The sequence below is a fragment of the Ictalurus punctatus genome, chromosome 3, assembly GCF_001660625.3.
Source record: "Ictalurus punctatus breed USDA103 chromosome 3, Coco_2.0, whole genome shotgun sequence".
NCBI classification, from domain to species: domain Eukaryota; kingdom Metazoa; phylum Chordata; class Actinopteri; order Siluriformes; family Ictaluridae; genus Ictalurus; species Ictalurus punctatus.
In genome coordinates, this window is record NC_030418.2 from 1,539,132 (window position 1) to 1,558,091 (window position 18,960).

The window sequence follows — 18,960 nt, forward strand, 5'->3', positions numbered from 1 at the left end:
GCGAAACGAATTACATCTCACGCTGTTAGTTAAAAAAAAACCTACAAAACCTGACTGCCGAGGAACTTATTTGTAGCCCTTTCTACTCATCTAGGGTTCGTACAGATGCGTCCTAATGAAGTTCCAGGACTTTCAAGGACTTTACAAGCACTGTCGTTTTCGTTTTCAACGACTACGCAAGAGATGCCGTTCAAACATTTCTCAAGATTGCACCGTAACGTCAATAAATGGACAGTCCCAAAAGTCTCCATACTTTCCCATAGGGGCAATTTATTTATTTATTTATTTTTTTTTTTAAGCTAACTGTCTTCCAAAAAATTTTTCATACTTCGTTTATTTATGAATTTATTTTCCGGTAGCCTTTAAGAATACCTTTGACAAAAGAAGAACGTATTGACGTCGTTCTCGCGGCCGGATCGGGAGGCTGTCGCAAGGTTGCGACGGACTTCAATGGGAAACACGGCGAGCACGTCACGCACGACACGGGCGCCAAACTGGGAGCGTCACTGGCCGCTCTGTTCTATGGAAAGTAGCTAAAGTTTGTCCAAAAAGTCGCTAGATTTGAAGCACCTTGTACGAACCCTGTTCATCGATTGCTACGATAATTCAGAAAGGTTTGACAACAGAAACTTAACAAGTTAACAAGGTTTGAGACAAAGCCATATGCAGGAGACACTACGCCATTGGAGACACTCTCCGTATCATTAGTGACACTCGCTACGTCATCAGAGGGACTTGTTAAAATGCCAGAGGTGCTTGGATCGTCAGTGGGAACACTCGCTACGTCGTTGGAGATGGTCAGTACGTCAATAAAGACACTCGGTACATCACTGGAGACACTCGCTATGTCATCTGAGACACTTGATTTGTCATTGAGGGAGGCACTAGTTACACCCTTTGTGACACACTTTGTTGGACACATTGTACACACTACACCATCAGAGACTTTTGCATAAGTTTTCTATCTATCTATCTATATACATATATATATATATATACACACACACATACATATATACATATACATATATATATACATACACACACATACATATATACATATACATATATATAGATACATACATATATATACACACATATACACACACACATACATATATACATATACATATATATACACACATACATATATACATATACATATATATACACACATACATATATACATGTACATATACATACATACATACATTTATATATATATATATATATATATATATATATATATATATATATATATATATATATATATATATATATATATATATATATCCATACATTGTCTGGCTTTTGTTCAAGAACTAGGCCACCATTTGCAGTGTCACCTTTCTGAAGTCGCAAGTCCCATTGTGTTGTTATGCATAAACACTGAATGCTTTGTTCTACTCGGTTACTCGGCGATGGCATTCAAGAAGCTCATCACAAGTTACCTGGAAATGCTGAGATATTGTCTTTCACCCCTAGTTTCCTACATTCAGAAAACCTTCACTGGCACGTTAGAAAATGTGCCAAATCTCCGACGCTTCGTCCGCCAAATGCTGTAAACGTAAATGATTATTTACACGTCGTTTGAAACTTTTCTTTGCTGTTTTTGAGCTGGAAGTCTAAATCCGTTTCAAGCAGGAGAGACGATTCATAACAGAAGCTTCCTTAATGCACTTAAACTTTGTTCCTAACAACAACAACAATAACAACAACAACAAAATCACTGGGAAAGTGAAATAAGACACTTACTCCAACATTTATAAGTGCACCTATTTTATTAGTTATATATTAGTTATATATTAGTTATATATTAGGACTACAAGTAAAAGGTCTTCTTCACATCAGAAAGAATTTTTATCATTAGGCAAACCCCCCCCCCCCCCCCCCCCAGAAAACAACAAATAGTATTTGCCATTTGTTTTGTTTAAATCAAGGTTTCATTACATGAAGAGGTTAAGCTTTCAACCGCTCCAGCCACAGCCGCTCCTGTAACCGCCACTACGACCTGACCAGCAGCAGAAAGTCCAGCAGCTCCTGAATATCACAAGAACATTACAGAAAGTAATGAGAGAACTATTGCTATTTGCTTATGAAGCGCAGTTCTGATTGTGTCTGTGATTACCGACGGACTGGAGGACAGCAACAGCACCTCCTGCTACTACGCCCCCACCGTTAGCAAAAGCTGCTGTTGACATCATCCACGAAGCTATGGATCCTGCAGCGATGCCTCCAGCAGTGAAACCCAACGCTGATACCACAAGTGGAGCTGCTGCTACAGCGCCAGCTTAAAGACAAACCAGTCACTACATACCGTACACACCGCATCCATATCATCACTGTAGTACTTGGTGCAAAAGACAACACTTTAGACCTACCTGCTCCAGCTCCCATTGCCACAATTGTGCCTGGGACAAAGTAAAAGATTAGAAAAAGATTCATATTAGTGCACTAAAAAGCGTTTATCTGATCAAATCCGAACAGACAGTAGATGACTTACCCAAGTCCATTTTGGAATCCCTGCTAGAGAACCAGCACAAGTGAGTGTTTTTAAAGAAGGCAGCTGAGAGGTGGAGCTCTTACTCAGAAACGAAACCTACAGCCTGAGGCGGAAACCAAACCAAGCCAAGACCCTGAGAGCTCCACCGAGAGGCTGCACTGAGCACATGAACTGTTTGGTGTGTGGTGAAATCTACTAAAATGAACCCTCGTCATTTCCACGTTGTAATGTTAAGATCCACGAAACGAATCACGTGTCAAAAAAAATAATAATCAAAAACAAAGAAAAACGGTTATTCTTGGAGTGGTAGAGAGAGCCAGCAGGTAGTGCGCTCGTGCATGTCTCTGGGTCGATCGTGCCTCGGGTTTTTTTTTTCAAAAACTTGTGATGCAATTTGCGTGGTCTTTCGCGGCGATGTTTGTTAGTAAACGAGACCTTTGAGCTGTACTCACGTTCGACGCACGTGAATCGAAGAGGGCTTTGGCTGAATGCGTATCGCGATCCTGTCACGTGACGTGACGTGTCTGGGCTCGAATCTGAGGAGAATCCTCGGTAATTTATGGAAAAATCCCGAAAAAAAGAAAGAAAAAAAAGCGAGTGTCTCCAGTGATGTACCGGGAGAAGTTTCATCAAAAATGAACCTTCTCCCTTATTGACCCAGCTGTCTTTCTTTTTTTTTCTTCTCTCTTTTCAAAAATGAAAACAAAATAACAACTCGAACACACAAACCACGTATAAGTTATGATGCACGCATCGAGTTCCATTCCTCTTAAACACACCCTTGTTGACGTTGTTGTGCACTGCCTGTCACATGAAGTGTGTACAGAAAGGTAGAGTGGTGTATACTGAGGACTTAATCGCTTTTAACAAGCATACACACACACACACCCTGGCCTCGAGACCTACAGTAGCTATATTTGGAACCAGTCCAGCTTGTTTTAACTCTGTACGATGTCCTCGGCGTGCTTGCTAGCTACCTTAATACACTCGGTACATCACTGGAGACACTCGCTATGTCATCTGAGACACTTGGTTTGTCATTGAGGGGGGCACTAGTTACACCCTCTGTGACACTTTGTTGGACACGTTGTAGACACTACACCATCAGAGACGCTTATTATGTCAATAATAGACATGTGAGTAGATAGACTCTGGCTAGACTCTGGATAGACCCTTGATATGTCATGAGAGACACTCGTTATGTCACTGCAAAGTGCAGAGACACATTTTTGCATTCAAGTTTTTATATATATATATATATATATATATATATATATATATATATATATATATATATATATATATATATATATATATATATATATAAAATATGAAGTGTATAAAATATATATAAAGTATATTTTTATATATATATATATATATATATATATATATATATATATATATATATATATATATATATAAATATACAGTACATACATACACAGATATACACAATGCATTCAAGTCAGTTTAGCTCTTCTCTTGCTTAATGAGGAATCTGGACAAGTTCAAAGACACAAAACACAAATGTTAGGTACTCAGTATGTATGTATTTTGGTACACACACACACACACACACACACACACACACACACACACACACACACACACACACACACACACAAAATTAAGACTTTTGCAGTTCCATGGAAGGAAGGCTTTTTGAAGTGTCATCATCATCATCATCATCATCTGTTTCTGATGAATCTCCAGTAGAATCTTCAGGCTTAGGAGGTTGATCCCCATTACTACCACCAGAAAGCCACCCCACCGCACCGCCGATCAACCCGCCTGTAGACGCCACGCTTGCCGTTGTGGCAGCCGACAAGCCAGCGGCTCCTTGGGAATAGAGTTTAGAAATCACAAACGCTTTATTCATTAAAAAAAAAAGATATTCAGTGAATATACAGTGCAACATAAGCCACTTTTATTTTGCTCTACTTTGTGCAACTCTGTCGCTACAGTACATCACGGTCAGTGAAGTTCATGTTCTGAGACCTTCTGACATGCTCCATGTTGTTCGTTACATGCTGTGCCGTGAGCTGATTACTTTTTAAAAGGCAAGTCGTTTAGAATAATGTATATGGGATTTCGGGGGGGTGTTTTTATGCAGATGATTGTGGCATAAATTTAGGATGTGTGGAATTTATCAGTGGTCATTGCCTGCAGCTGTATGTACACGTGGGTGATAAATACATTTTCTTGTCTGTACTGGTGATTTTTTCATGCACAAATTTAGCACTTGGTCTATGGACACTTTGGTAAATGAATCCCTTGATTTTACTGAATATATTTCAATTAGGATACAAAAGACATCTCTAATCCAAATGACACGTTTTTCAGCATGATGAATTCTAATTAATTGACTGATTGGTCAGCTGGTTGGTTGGTTGGTTGATTGTCAGTTGACTCCTTGGCCTGATTGGTTGTGTTTGGTTGGTTGCTTGGACTGAATCTTCTACTGGCTGTTCGACTGGTTGTTGTATTAGATGCATGTTGGTTGGTTGGTTGGATGAATGTTTGACTCATTGGTTACGTTTACATTCGGCAGACGCCCTTATCCAGAGCGACTTACATTTATCTCATTTATACAACTGAGCATTTGACGGTTAAGGGCCTTGCTCAAGGGTGCAGCGGTGGAAGCTTGGCAGTGCTGGTATTTGAACTTACAACCTTCTGATCGGTAGTCCGTCCGATTAGTCGACTGCTTTGTTTGTTTTTTGGTCGCTGGTTAGATTTCTACTTGGACTGATTGACTGGTTTATTGTTGGGTGATTACGTGAATTGATGGATCAGCTGGTTGGGTATTTATGTGATTTATTTTGTGATTAAATGCTTATATGATTGCGTTACTTAAACCAGCAGATCTACCGATTGGTCGACTCACCTACTGACTGAAGAACAGCCACCAGACTGCCTGCTGCCACTCCTCCTCCATTAGCGATAGCAGCTGATGACATCATACCGGCAGCGAAGGACCCTGCTGTAATGCCACCCGCGGTGAAGCCCACCAACCCTAGGGCAGCAGGGACTACCACGACTGCACCCACTACAGAAAAAACACACAAACCCCAAAGACAATCCAACACGATTCATTATTTTCTCTCCTCTGTAGTTCTATATCTGCTAGAAAATATATGCAAGTTTTATTTATTTATTATTATTTTTTTAAATTGATCTAGAAAACCCATTGCTGGTTTGTGTAGAATTGTAAATGTTTTTTTCTTTCATAACAACATTCCATTGTCTACTGAACTACATCCAAGATGGAAGAAAATGAGATTCAGATGTATTGTTGAAAGGGTTTGTCATAAAGCACCATTTTGGGTGCTAGCATGAAAGACGGGGTTTTGTGATTTTAGTTTTTATTTCAAACTGATGAAAATCAAACGGACTAATTTTAGCTAATTGTCTAGCATTAGCTAGCACTAAAGTCTAAGAAGGGAAGTCTCTTGGCTACACACAGTGGATTTTCATTAAAATGGCGACTATTTTGCTGAGTCATTGAGATTGTATATAATGTTTTTGCAAGATGTGGAGAAAAAAATTAAATGCTAGTCTATCATAAGACACCATGCACTTGTGCATCTACTGGCGTGTAGACAGTAGGATAAAACTGGAGAACATTTATTTATATAAACAGCTCCTAGTACTGACCTGCTCCAGCAGCGACTCCAACAACAACCCCAGCAGCGACCCCAGCCAAATCTTTGAAGAACTCTGAAATAAAAAAAATAAATGAACATTATTGTATTATATTATTATAGCTACTGAAGAATAGTCATGGTTTTCTTTCATTTCTTGCATTATAGTTCTTCTCACTGTTCATGTTAACAGCATGATGTCTTTAAAACACATAAAAAAACAGACTTCTGAATATATCCCCCCCTTTTTTATTTTATTTTTATTAATAATTACATCTTTACATTACATTACATTAGGAATTGAATGTGTGTGTCTATGTGTGGTTGTCTGAGAGTGAGCATTTATTTTTCATACCAAATTGTTGAGGCCCCCGGGCACACCCTGGCGGAAAACCACTGCTCTATACAAGAGTCTAAAAATCCAAATCTCCCCCAGAGAAAAGCATTGACTTACTTTTCATGCTGAAATGTATAAAATCCAATACAGTGAGAAGGGAAACAGCAGTCAGGGGCAGATATCTCAGCGCAGTGGAATAAATAAAAAAAAAAAAACCTTTTGCTTTACATTTCCTGTAAAACCCCACCTCCTGCACTGTAATTGGCTAATACAACACAGTTCTCTGATTGGACAGTTAAGACGTCCTTCACCTAGTGCACTAAATTAAAAATAACCCAACACCGAGAAGGTGCTAGATCAGTATCAAACCATAGTTGGGGGTTTATTAACCCAACATTTTATTTTATTTTAAATGTAGCCATATAATCTAAACAATAATAATAATTAATAATAATAATAATAATAATAATAATAATAATAATAATAATAACTTCGTATTTTTGACACTCTCCATGGGTTTACTAAAGGGAAGGTTTTTTAACCCATATATGGAGATTTGGGGGCGTTCCTTTATGTAAATGAGCGTGACCGTGCACGAGCAGCGCAATTTTAGAATGCCTGTGTTCATTAGCGTTCATTAAGTGCAGCTGTGCGTCCGCACGTGACATAAACGCCCGGGTTTTAGCGCTTTTGAGCGAGATTAAACTGAAAGTGCATTGAATACAACCGAATGATGAACCATTTCTCACTTCCACGTCTCCTGTGCGTCTTTAAACCCCGCACAAAAGGTCAGCCATCCTCTACAACATCCTAATCGAACTGTCCACGCGCCTTTTATATGTTTTTTTTTAAAAAAAAAACACTTATATATACACACGTTTCATTTGTGTCACGTGCCTTCACTTTGTTCTGAGCACTAGAGTCAGAAAGTGCTGCCATGATGGACAGTATAAGTGTGTATGGTCACTCCATGGGTGGGAGTGGTTCTCAATATCCTGTCATCCTCACACATTAGAATAACTTCTACTGCTACGTGCATCACGCACAGAAACTTGAGTGTGCACAGTTTACACGCAAAACTACAACCACAAGACCCCTCATCTCACTACCTTGTTGTCTCTCCAGCCTTGCTACACGTTCCAGGTAAGACGCTGTGTTATTTGCAGTGCTCATCATTTCCCAACAGATGGCGTTGTATAATATTAATGGTGCCAATAATTCTGCAAACTGCACTAGTTCAAAGCAAGTCTTATTGTTTGAGAGGACGTCATTTTAAAATAAAATCCTACCCTCCCCCAACTACATTTGAGCTCAAAATGTCACTGAGGAAGGATGCCAATACTTCTGGAGTTGGCTATACAATATAATTTGCCTACAGAGGCTCCTGCTGGGTTGGAATGAAACCCTGCAGCCAGACCGGCCCTTTGCGGATAAGATGGAAGACCCCTGGCGATAAACGGCTTCTCTCTGAGAAACGCCGACGTGTGAATCCTCCTGTATCGGAAAACTTGCAGACTGTTACAAAGACCTGACACTGGAGACTCCTTCCGTTAATGTTGAACAAACGTCTCCCTTACTCTTTACTATACCCATGATAACGTATTTAAAAACATTAGAATTCATTATATTAGCGGAACAACCGTCAGAGATACGGTTATGGAAAACCTTCTGTGGTGGCTGTGGGTGAGGTGGTAGAGCGGGTCGTCCACTAATCGTAGGGTCGGCGGTTCGGTTCCCGGCGCACGTGACTCAACGTACCGAAGCGTCCTTGGGCAAGACGCTGAACCCCAAGTTGCTCCCGATGGCAAGTTAGCGCCTTGCATGGCAGCTCTGCTAGCATTGGTGTGTGTGTGTGTGTGTGAATGAGACACCCGTGTGTGCCATTTACGAACTCCTCGGACTAAATTGGTGGGACAAATATAAAAATAGGTGCTGGTGATACCCTGAGCATCATCCTGCTATGTTATGACCTGTCGAGCTTGGCAGAAGGTCCGAGACGTCTCTGGATGGTTAATTTCAGACTTGAGTAAATTCCTAGAGATACCCCCCCCCCCCCCCCCCCCACAAACTGATTTCGAGAGATCATACAATGTTTCAACTGCTTTATTCGAATATATAAAAAAAATGTAAATGTATTTGATCGTTGGATTTGAGGATCGTTCTGTACACCATCGGGGTGCTTTCATCATACACACCTGGCAACCCTGGACACCAGCGTGGCCGACCTCGTATATAAAAGCAAGCAGGAAGAGATTCATCAATCTCAAGCCTGTTATTTATCTTCATTTACTTTGTGTTTAAAACACCAGTTTGTGGAAGTCATGCCTCTTGACGCTAAATAATCCCACGTGTTAAATCATCGCACGTTTTATTTCGCATTCCTACCTCTCTTAGGGAATTTTTTTTTTCTTCACTTGTGAGACTGGGGTTAATTACCAGAGTCTCCCTGATCATACAACTCCTATTTATCTCCATTGTTCTGACACTAATTTAATTAACCTCTTCATGCTTTCTTCCCCTGACAGACGCCCAACCTCGATGTTCCTCGTCGTATTTCACAGACTCACGTACCTTATCTCGATCGACTCGAAGTGCGTCTGTTCTCCAAAGACTTCCGTTCAGACCACCGTTCTCTGTATGAGAAACCAGACTTCAGGTCGCAACTCTGGCTGTACATCACGCAACGTCCGTTCATTAAGTTCTAGGTTGTGCAGTCGGGCAGGTTACCGGATTACAAGGTGACATCACGACGCGCTTGAACGCCTTCGTGCGTCCTCTTCACTCTGCACTCCGACAGTGAAAACGCTCGATCCTGGTCCGTTCTCACCTGGATACTGCCGTTCTGTAGCTGCTGTATCCGTAAAGACTCATCCCAGGACTCCTTCACAACCTTCTCATACTGAACATCCTGTAAAACACACTTCCTACCGTTTACCTTGACTCCTTCGAGTCCCCCCCCCCGACCCCCCGGCTTGTTCAGGGACTGAAATCTACATCCGGGTTTCCGCTAAAGCTGTTCTTGTGACCGCGTTTCTTCTTCAAATCGGTATACAGATCAAACCGTAATCGAGCTATGATTAGAAGTAGGTCCAGTGTCTAATTCGCATTCTCGGTTGTAGGATTCCCGGAAACAAGCGGGAGGAAGTGGCGCGTTTTCACCGCTAAAACGCTCCGTACGGGATTTCACAGTCGTTTTTGAATTTTATTCAATTGTTAATAGACGTGTCGCATAAATTGAAGCTTGTGCCGTGGGCTTTCCTTGTAAGATTTCAATCGCAAGAAGTCCTTTCCGTGTTTCGGGGAAATACGGACGCGTTATCGGACGCCGCGTTTTTACTGTAGCACCGCTGTCGGGACGCAAAAGCATCGTCGTCGTGGCGTACGGGTGGCACGAGACGCAACGTCGATAGAACCGATATAATTAAGTGGCTCCGCTATTACGGCCTGCGGTACGAGCTACACAGCGATTATAATGACTTGCTTTTCGAAAACAAGGTCCTTTGGATAGTTAGGAGCCCGCGGCGCTCCGGTTAGCTCTCAAGGGAAATAATGTGTGGTGATGTATTACTATGGAGAGCTTATAGAAGAGAGAGAGAGAGAGAGAGAGAGAGAGAGAGACTAAACTATCTGACCATTTGACCGTAGTTTCTGGGTAATAAATAACCAAATAATAAAATGAGATTAAATGCCGATACTCAGAATTTCCACATTAAACAGTAGATATTAACGTTTTTATTATTATTATTATTTTTTTTAAATGTACTGCGTATGAAATTTTTTTTCCAAAATGTAAGGATTTATGTCAAAAATTCCATCTTAAACACACCTTCTGATGGATATTAAAACGTACGATTTCATTTCTATCTACGGTTATGTGCGCGCTATCATAGATCATTGAAAATAAAAACACTGTCGTATTATGTAAGTATTAGTAATGAGATTAGATTAGATCAGATCTAATGTATACGTCTAAAAATACCCACTCTAGGCTGCAGGAAAAGCCGGGACTAAACAAGATTCAGGTTAAATTAAGGAAAAATGCAAAAAAAATAATGAGGAGATCCAACATTTTATTTGCCCTTGATCTTACAATAAAACCGTTAACGTTTTAAATGTTAGCAAAAAAAAAAAAAAAAAATTATATACAGATGAACAAAGGAAAAGAAGCTGATAAAAGCAGTGGTTTTGTACATCCCTTCGTCGAGCTCCGGAGAGACGACACGCTTTCACAGGCTCATCAGAAACCGGCCTAAACCTAAACCACCCCTCCAAAGTCTCTGCACTAAATACTCGCATGTGTTCTCAGGGGGTTAAAGAACGGAGGAATGTAGATCTTCTAAAAACAAAACAAAACAAAAAAAAAACCACATACACACTATTTCAAGAGGCTTCACATTGTCCTTTAACCGTCAGTGACGAGTCGTCGATCTGCTCGCCTGCCACCGGCGTCCGAGACGGGGGGGAAAAAAACGTGGGCTGTGAGACTGTTACGTATGATACACTTTCGTCTAGTGGAAAATATTCCGATCTGTTTGGAGGATGCGTCTCTCCTCCTCTCCTCAGTCCCGATTCGTACGTCCACAGCAGAGAAGGAACGAGTGAACGAGAGAAACCGTGATCTTTTATCTTTTAGTTATTTATTTTTTATTGGCTGGTCTTTCTCTGTAGTGACACTGCTGTGACTTCGATGAAACTTCAATGACGTGGCTCAAGTCTCGTATATATATTTCATATATTTCAATCTTTTAAAAAAAGAAAATGAAAACAAAAGGGGAAAAAAGAAAAAGAAAGGAATGAGGGGGAAAAATCAGTCCGGTCGCAGTAGGTTACTCCGAGGCTGGTGTGGGCTCAGCGGGCGTGGCCTCAGGCGTAGCCTCGGTCTCGGCCGGAGTGGAAGCAGGAGCTTCCTCGGTTTTGGCGCTTTCCTCTGTGGGTGTGGCTTCTGCCACAGGGGCGGGCTCTTCTGCTTTAGCCTCCTCCTCTGCAGCCTCTGGAGCAGGTGCTGCCTCTGCCTCTGCCTCTACCTCTGCCTCTGCCTCTGCCTCTGCAGCTGCCTCGTTGGTCTCGGCAGCCGGCTCCTCCTCCTCTTTGGTTTCCTTGGGGGCCTGGCCGTTCTCCTCTGGCGCTGCCGCCGCCGCTTCCGCCGGTTCCTCGGTGCTCTTCTTGTTCTTCTTCAGAGAGAAACCTTTAAACTTGAACGAGTTCTTCAAGGAGAACTTCTTCTTCTTCTTGGTCTCCTTGGGTGCCTCGCCCTCCGCCGCATTGGCGCTGGTTCCTTCGCCGTCTGCAGCCTCGATGGCGTCCCCGGACTCCGCCGTCTCTTTGACGGCCTCCGTGGTTCCGTTGCCGTCGGCCACGGCCGCCTCTCCCTCGGGTTTGGCCGACACGTCGCCGTTGGTTTTGACATGGCCGTTCTCCTGGGGACCAAATTGGAGAAGATGAGATTAGATACTACTCTATACATTTCCAGTCTTTGTCTCTGGTTCAAATTTTCAGGCACGGTCCTACGCTCGGAGCTCTAAGCGGCACTCGATATCCACTACACACAGATACTAACATGACGGTAACCGAGCAAATTTCTGTTGCCGTGTTTACGGACATCACAAACAAGACATCAAGCGTTCATCTGTAAGATCGGCGTCGGGTCCGTTGTGCACGTCATTCACGTTCGCGTGCGTCAGTAGACGAGGTCAGACGATATGCCAGATCTGATCCGACACAAATCTGTCGTTTCAAGACAAAACTGACTTTTCTTAGCAGGTGAAGGATAAGAAAATACACACTAGTCATTGCTGGACAAATGTCAGACTTAGGATTAGACCCAATGCACAATTCAACGCACAAGATCGCAAGACGATACTGTAAAATGATCTGTTTGCTGCCAGGATATATATATATGTTTTTGTACAAACAAACGTGCCCTGTACCTAAACACAGCTTAGCCAAATAGCGCGCACACACAATAGTTGTGTATAATCCTGTGCATGTCTAGTCCTGACCGGCGGCGGCGCTGTTTCGCCTACTTTTTTGTTTATCCGTTTTTAACGTGCAATACGCAATTCCAACACTAGGCGCCGCTGTTGCTCCGCAGAACAGCGACTCCGATGCAAACGTGACAAAACAACAGGGGCGCGTCCTAAACGGCTCATTAATGGCACCACGTAGGACGGAGAGAATCCATTGTTTAATTACACTATGTAGTGCACGTAGAGAGGGAGCAGGGAGCCGTTTGAGCTTTAGACCTCTGGGGATCAACGTGTTTAATAACCTTCATTAAAGTAACATGATTAAATCCGATTTTTTTTTTTTTTAAAAAGGGTGTGTATATACTGGAGTATACTCATCACTAGTGTTTAGTCAACATTAGAGTAGAGCAGGGGATTATTTTGCTTTAAAATTGCCAAATTAAAAATATTTATATACATAGAGTAGCTATAGGTATAAATGTGGAGTCGAGATGAACCCTCTCACCCCGAAATGGCTCCCTGCATCCATGCCCTGCTCGGGGTATCAAATGATGGCGCCCTGCACACCCCATGCAGCGCACTACGCACTCAACACCCACCATTTGGGATTGAACCCAATAACACCCCCACCCCCCACCCCATCACACACACACACACACCACCACCAGACAGACGCCTCGAGCTTCATCACTACTCAACAACTCGAGTTAAATTCATGCAAAAACCAAACAAACCATGAACTCATACACGGGTAAGATGTACAGATACGCACAGTGTGTGTTGTGGTCCATTTTCTCAGCAGACCCTCAGTCCCGTGTGCGCTTTTGTTCGCAGCAAAGCGCAAAAAAAAGCAGCCCCTCATTTGCATCCTTTGCGCCCTTTTGTTCCTAAATCACCCCACACAGCACAATGGGCTCAGCTCAAGGCGCATACAATAATGACTATCCTCTCCATACACTCAAAAAGCTTCAGTTAATATGTATATATTTCTATATATATAAATAAAAAAATCCCCCAAACCATCATTTCTTCGTCAACAAAAGAAGATACCCAGGCGGTGTGATAAACAAGCAGACCATGGTGGCATTTCATACTGCTGTGTGTTCCAGTACAGCTCGGATACACCGAATTGAATACAGTATTAGGATATTAGAAAAAAAACCCCCAAACAAAACACGCATGAAGGGACGGGGAAAAAGGTGAAACGCAATTTACGCACAAGAATAACTGGATATGAAAATCAGCCAGAACAAGCGCGCGCGCGCACACACACACACACACACGATGTTGATGGACACATTATTTTTAAAGCTCACACATATGAGAGTAAAGAAGTGCAGAGTAGTGAAGGTGAGGGATAACGGGATGGACAGTCACCCCACATGGACACAGCTTTTACCTGGCCGTTGGTTTTAGCGGCTGCGCTCTCAGCCTCGGCTGCTCCACCCTTAGACAATTGGGCTCCCATCTTCACTCCAAAACCAAAATTGTAGGCAACCCAGAGAGGGGAAAAAAAGATGAAGAAAAAGTAAACTTCTTCTCAAAAGTTTTTTTTTGTTTGTTTTGTATTAAAAAGGCGAGACCCGATTTGGAAAGTCCTCTGTTGTGATGTGGCGTATGTTTTATTTCTTTTTTTTGTTCCCTTTAAATAAAGTGCGAAAAGCGCGAGGTTTCACATCCGCTGCGTCTCCACCAGGCGATCTGAAGCTGCCCGAGATGTCGACGCGTGTATTTGTGAAGCTCAAATGTCGCGCGAGGCCCCGCCCACACAGGCGTGGCGATCCACGGGGGGCGTGTCCCGCTCCTCTGAAATCTAGAGGGCTACGTGCCAATTGTTCTCTAGGTGACTTGGGTTCTGTTCCGTGTGCTAGGACTCTAGCTACAGTCTTTTTTTTTTTTTTTTTTTTTTTAAATTATTTTTTATTTTTTTAAATCATTCTTTAAGGTTTATTTGGATGGTTAAGGGATGGTTCGAGCTTGAATCGAGGTTCTACTTGAATTGAGGAAACAATACTGTGTTCCTTTAAAGGTTCTTTAAGAGAAACAATCTGAAGAACACTTAAGGTGCCCCCCCCCCCCCCCCCCCCCCCGCCAGCAGTAGTATTATTGCCATATTTTAAAAACAAAACCTAGACTCAAAATTTAATGGTCTAGCTTCCTAATAGAGTTCTACTTGGACTGTGGAAACCATTCCTTTAAAGGTTCTTTAACCGAAACAAACGTTTCCCCCATAGCGGTATTATTATTTTCATTTTTTGACCAAAACTAGACTCAGAATTGGATATGTAATGGTTCTACGTGGAATGAGGAAACCCTGAATCCCCCCCCCCCCCCCCCCACCCCCGCAGTATTATTATTGCCGTTTTTAACAAAAAACCTGACTCCAAATTAGATGGTTAAGGGTTCTAGCATGCTAAGAGTTCTACATGGAACGAGGAAATCCTTTTGTTTCTTTAAACAGCAGAAACCGAAGAACATTGTAATACTTCCTTAAAATAGTATTAATGCTGGCATTTGTTAAAAACTTCAAATTGAAAGGTTAAGGGTTCTAGCATCCTAAAAGGGTTTAAAGTTCTAAATAGAACCTGTCTTCAAGAGGGACAAACTAAAGAACACTTAATGTCTTTTTATTTATTTATTTAAAAAAAAAATTAACTCACTTAATTCCACCAATTATAATTATTGGAATTTTTAAAATAACCCCCCCCCCCCCCACCCCACTCCAAAATTGGATGGTTGAGGGTTCTATCATACCAACAGAGGTCTACTTTGAACAGGGAATCACCGTTACTTAAAGGCAAACTGACAAAGATTTAATTTGACTGAAACATGGACCACAAACTGGATCCTTAACGGTTCTAAAGACGTTCTACTTTGAACGGAGGAAACCCTCTATTCCTTTTAAAGGTTCTTCAGAGTTACGAACTGACGGATAGTTGCGTAACTAGTATTTTAATTCCACCAGTTACAATTATTGGCATTTTTAACATTTGAAAATGGACTCCAAATGATCCATGATTATGGGTTCTTGCTTCCGAATAGGGTTCTACTTTGAATGTAAAAGTAGGGTATTTTTTTTACTCTCCTAAGGGTGCATGGTGTTAACCTGTTTAATTCCACATGCCACAGCGGTGAGCACCGGTTTTACTAAACGGTGGACGACAAATGAACAAATTCCGTTCTACAGCGTATGTTCTTGGTGAAGGTGGTTCTATGATGTAGCTTCACAGGACCGGATTTAGGATGGCACCGGTGCTGTGAATTTAAAATGAAATGCAGATGTGTAGCGATTTCGAGACGTGAGGGCTCGCCTCCAGACGAAACACGAGAGGTCAAAAGTCAGACGTGCTTCTGTGATGGCGGGATAAGCGCGGAACGATGGACATGAGCGTCATGAAAGGAATTCGAAAGGCTGCGTGAACCGTAAAGGTTGGGAGAAGGGGCGGGGCTAAGGGCTGCCTGAAATCTCTGCGCCGTCACTCAAACGACGGTGTTCCTGCGGGTGTTCCCGACGGGGTTTATACACGACGACGTCATCCTGGGGCGGAGATTCATCCGAGAGCATGAGTAAAAAAAAAAAAAAAAATGTCGATTTTGTTTGGCACCGTTAAAAAGGTAACGGTCGTGGCTCTATTTCGAGTTAATCAAGCGAAAGTTGAGAAAGTCTGTAAACTACACAAGGTTACCTTCCACGTTTTCCACGTTCATCCATCGATTCAAAGACGTGTCTAATGAAACGGTGTAGCGTTTTCCTTCAGTGTTCAGTCAAAAAAGAAAAGAACAGACTACTCATTTAAAGTACCCGAGTGATCTTTTATTTCCACGTGACGGCCGAGGGTTTAATCGTCGTAAACGGTTGTCAAGCGGCCGTTGAACGCGCCTTTCAGTGCCCGCGTTCCACTTACCTCCTGACGACCCCGAGTCCACAATGAGTACAATCTACTAAAGCGCTACAAAAAGTCTACGATAAGTAGACCTAGCCAGATGTCAAACAAGAAGGACGAGATCCAGCTGGCCAACCCGAGCATGTTTCCATTGTGGGAACCGATCCAGCTGGCACAAAGGTTTTACAAAAGACAGGTTTTAAATAAGAGCACGGCTTCCTGGCCCCGGTTTTGTCAATTGTTGTGTATTTAGAATGAACTGCATTAGAAAATCCATGACATGTAGAGACAAGCCGCAGACCCGCAGGTCCATTTCAGATTACCTTTTAGATAAAAGAAGCCTAACCTCCGCCTCGGGCTCGACGCCTACGGCGCCGACGTATGGATACCGAAGACCATCGTTGTGTCTGTGGAATCCAATCAGCTCTGCATGTTCTTCACTCGAGTAAAAATGCGACTGCTCAGCTAAATAAATTCTCGGGCAAAAGTTGAAGTACAAACCCTTCACTCAAGGTAGACGAAAGTAGGAACCCGTACTGCTTAAAGTATGAAGCACACGTCCAAGAAAGAGTCGCGAAAGGAAAAAGGAACCAACCAGCACGATCCGTATTCTCTCCAATGTCCGGTAGCGTGATGATAACTTTTTGACGAACGCTAATCGCTCGCCGTCCCAAAACAACCCGGCTTAATAAATACAAACTGTACGTACCAACAGATCACTAGGTGACGGGCGTCGACGTGTCCGAAAGGGCGGGGCTTAAGTTAAATTCGATCAACCAATTGCAAACCATCGCGGTAATATACTTGACACCGGCTAGCTTATAGGCGAACTCGGCTACCGGTTTAAATTGTACGACAAAATACACCGAGCTAGCGAACGCGGTTGCTGAATTGAATTGAACAGGAACGTAATTAAGGCTGATTTTTGGTTTTGTTAATACCGTGATTAGTTTCTTATCAGATCACGGGTAGTGCACTACTATCTCAAGAACAACGATGATCTGAGGCAGATGAGCAAGCAAATTAGCTTCTACTATGTCCAGCTTAGTACTCATGTGACCATCCAAACATTGAACTAAAATTTCAACATGGAATTACGGGTTTTTTTTTTTTTTGGGAAGCAAAACTTTGAGGTATTTTCCAATAAATGTCATTTGCGATTTCGGCGTTTTATAAGAAACACTCGGATGCTACTGTAAAAGCCAAGCCAGAGCAGCACCGGGGTCCCTGATTGTGAATCCGAGTGAGTTCACGTTCCACCCTCAACTCAATTCAGTTCCGTCGTCGTTTTTACATATGAAGGCTTTTCTGCTGATCTCGAGGACACCGCAGACATTCATCACGTGCGAACTGCAAACACTTGAATGCCTCACATTCATAACTGATCCCTAACCCCTACCCTCCCCTTTCCAGATGTGAATGAACTGCAGCCCCTCTCCATCAGTAGCTGTGGTATGTGAGGAATGTTTGAGCCACCCAGAGTTCTCCGTTCCTGCTCGAACGTCCCCAAGCTGAAGAGCAAACGGGCCTCGTCGGATTCCCGTTTCCCCGCCCCAGAAGCTGCGAGGAAAGACCGTAGGACGAGAACCACTTGATTCCGGCTGGTGAAAGTAGGTGAAAATGGTAACGCATTTTTTAGCTAGCTAACGTCGTTCCACTCGATTACAAAAAAATTCCCTAGCTGAATTTAACTGTGAATTTCCGTAGATGCCAATCTAGTGCAAATTGTAAATCCCTCACCCGAATTCCTAGCTGAACTGCTCTCAGTGCAAATTTAAAATTCCTAGCTAAAATTACTAGATGATTCGCCCTTGTTCATTTCGCATTCCTGCAACGGTTAAATTCCTAGCTGAATTCGTTTCAGTTCATCCCTAACTCCCTCCCCCTCGCTCAGTACAGATCTTTAACACGTCCTAAATTCTCAGCTCTATCTTGTAGAGAACTTTTACTTACTTATTAAAAATTCCCACAAATTTTCAATTCCTAGCTAAATTGGTAGACTGTCTGCTCTTGGTCGTTTTTCAGATTCCTGAAACGGTTAAATTCCTAGCTAAATTGATTTCAGTTAATAGCTAACTCCCTCTCTCTCAGTACAGATCTTTTCCACGTTCTAAATTCTCAGGTAACTCTTGTAGAAAACCTTTTATTTTATTAAAAATCCTCACACATTCCTAGCTAAATTCGGTTACTTCGGTAGCCAGTCGTATCCTTCGTACACACAGTAAATTTGACCACATTCACGATTTGCTCATTGCGAACTTCTACAACTGTAAATGTCTTGCGAAGTTTAAGGAAATTCATGGCAAAATTCAACCTAAAATTTCTACACACTTATATATTTTAGCTAAATTAGTATACATTTTTTGTTTCACCGATTATGGGAGGGAAAAAAAACCCCAGTAATGTAGTGCAAGATATTTTTGATTCCATTATTGTGGCCTAATTCCATGTACACAACAACAACGAAACAAACATGAGTGAGTTGTAGTTTATTAAATGGCTCCTCTCCATCTTCATCGCTCCATCGTCTTGAAAACCACACCCACTGTACCACAAATTTACATGTAGCATAATAATAATAATAATAATAATAATAATAATAATAATAATAATAATAATGCAT

The 18,960-nt window shown here is 42.1% G+C and overlaps 3 protein-coding genes and 1 long non-coding RNA gene across 5 annotated transcripts; 1 reads left to right on the plus strand and 3 right to left on the minus strand.

The window, feature by feature from the left end:
* Window positions 1–1,847: 1,847 nt before the first annotated feature.
* On the minus strand, window positions 1,848–3,473 carry LOC128628765 (interferon alpha-inducible protein 27-like protein 2A). Its single transcript, XM_053679367.1, has 4 exons — window positions 2,504–3,473; window positions 2,382–2,411; window positions 2,129–2,290; window positions 1,848–2,040 (listed from the first exon to the last, which is right to left on the minus strand). The coding sequence occupies exons 1-4, from the start codon at window positions 2,511–2,513 to the stop codon at window positions 1,931–1,933; spliced, it is 312 nt and encodes a 103-aa protein (XP_053535342.1). The 5' UTR covers window positions 2,514–3,473; the 3' UTR covers window positions 1,848–1,930.
* Window positions 3,474–4,036: 563 nt separating this feature from the next.
* On the minus strand, window positions 4,037–6,740 carry LOC108262746 (interferon alpha-inducible protein 27-like protein 2A). Of its 2 annotated transcripts, XM_053679366.1 has the most exons (5): window positions 6,605–6,740; window positions 6,164–6,226; window positions 5,394–5,555; window positions 4,110–4,345; window positions 4,037–4,065 (listed from the first exon to the last, which is right to left on the minus strand). In XM_053679366.1, the coding sequence occupies exons 1-4, from the start codon at window positions 6,609–6,611 to the stop codon at window positions 4,134–4,136; spliced, it is 444 nt and encodes a 147-aa protein (XP_053535341.1). In that variant the 5' UTR covers window positions 6,612–6,740; the 3' UTR covers window positions 4,037–4,065; window positions 4,110–4,133. The 2 variants fall into 2 exon arrangements, with proteins under 2 accessions (XP_053535341.1, XP_017318532.1); XM_017463043.3 differs by having other exon boundaries at window positions 4,037–4,345.
* On the plus strand, window positions 4,980–5,528 carry LOC128632196 (uncharacterized). Its single transcript, XR_008396123.1, has 2 exons — window positions 4,980–5,162; window positions 5,369–5,528. It is a non-coding gene; the product is annotated as an uncharacterized LOC128632196 (long non-coding RNA).
* A 3,797-nt stretch (window positions 6,741–10,537) lies between the features above and the next one.
* Window positions 10,538–14,173, minus strand: marcksl1a (MARCKS-like 1a). The gene is made up of 2 exons (XM_017464075.3): window positions 13,853–14,173; window positions 10,538–11,904 (listed from the first exon to the last, which is right to left on the minus strand). The coding sequence occupies exons 1-2, from the start codon at window positions 13,919–13,921 to the stop codon at window positions 11,314–11,316; spliced, it is 660 nt and encodes a 219-aa protein (XP_017319564.1). The 5' UTR covers window positions 13,922–14,173; the 3' UTR covers window positions 10,538–11,313.
* Between the last annotated feature and the right edge of the window lie 4,787 nt (window positions 14,174–18,960).

Bases quoted from the DNA above. Each gene is read 5' to 3' on its own strand.
- LOC128628765 (XM_053679367.1), bottom strand. The intron at 2,291-2,381 runs GTAGGTCTAAAG...TTTGTCTTTAAG, and splicing joins GGCAATGGGAGCTGGAGCAG to CTGGCGCTGTAGCAGCAGCT. The intron at 2,041-2,128 runs GTAATCACAGAC...TGTGATATTCAG, and splicing joins TGCTGTCCTCCAGTCCGTCG to GAGCTGCTGGACTTTCTGCT.
- LOC108262746 (XM_053679366.1), bottom strand. The intron at 5,556-6,163 runs GTCAGTACTAGG...TTTTTTCTGTAG, and splicing joins TGGAGTCGCTGCTGGAGCAG to TGGGTGCAGTCGTGGTAGTC. The intron at 4,346-5,393 runs GTGAGTCGACCA...TCTATTCCCAAG, and splicing joins GGCTGTTCTTCAGTCAGTAG to GAGCCGCTGGCTTGTCGGCT.
- marcksl1a (XM_017464075.3), bottom strand. From the start codon at position 13,921: ATGGGAGCCCAATTGTCTAAGGGTGGAGCAGCCGAGGCTGAGAGCGCA. The intron at 11,905-13,852 runs GTAAAAGCTGTG...TTTGGTCCCCAG, and splicing joins CCGCTAAAACCAACGGCCAG to GAGAACGGCCATGTCAAAAC.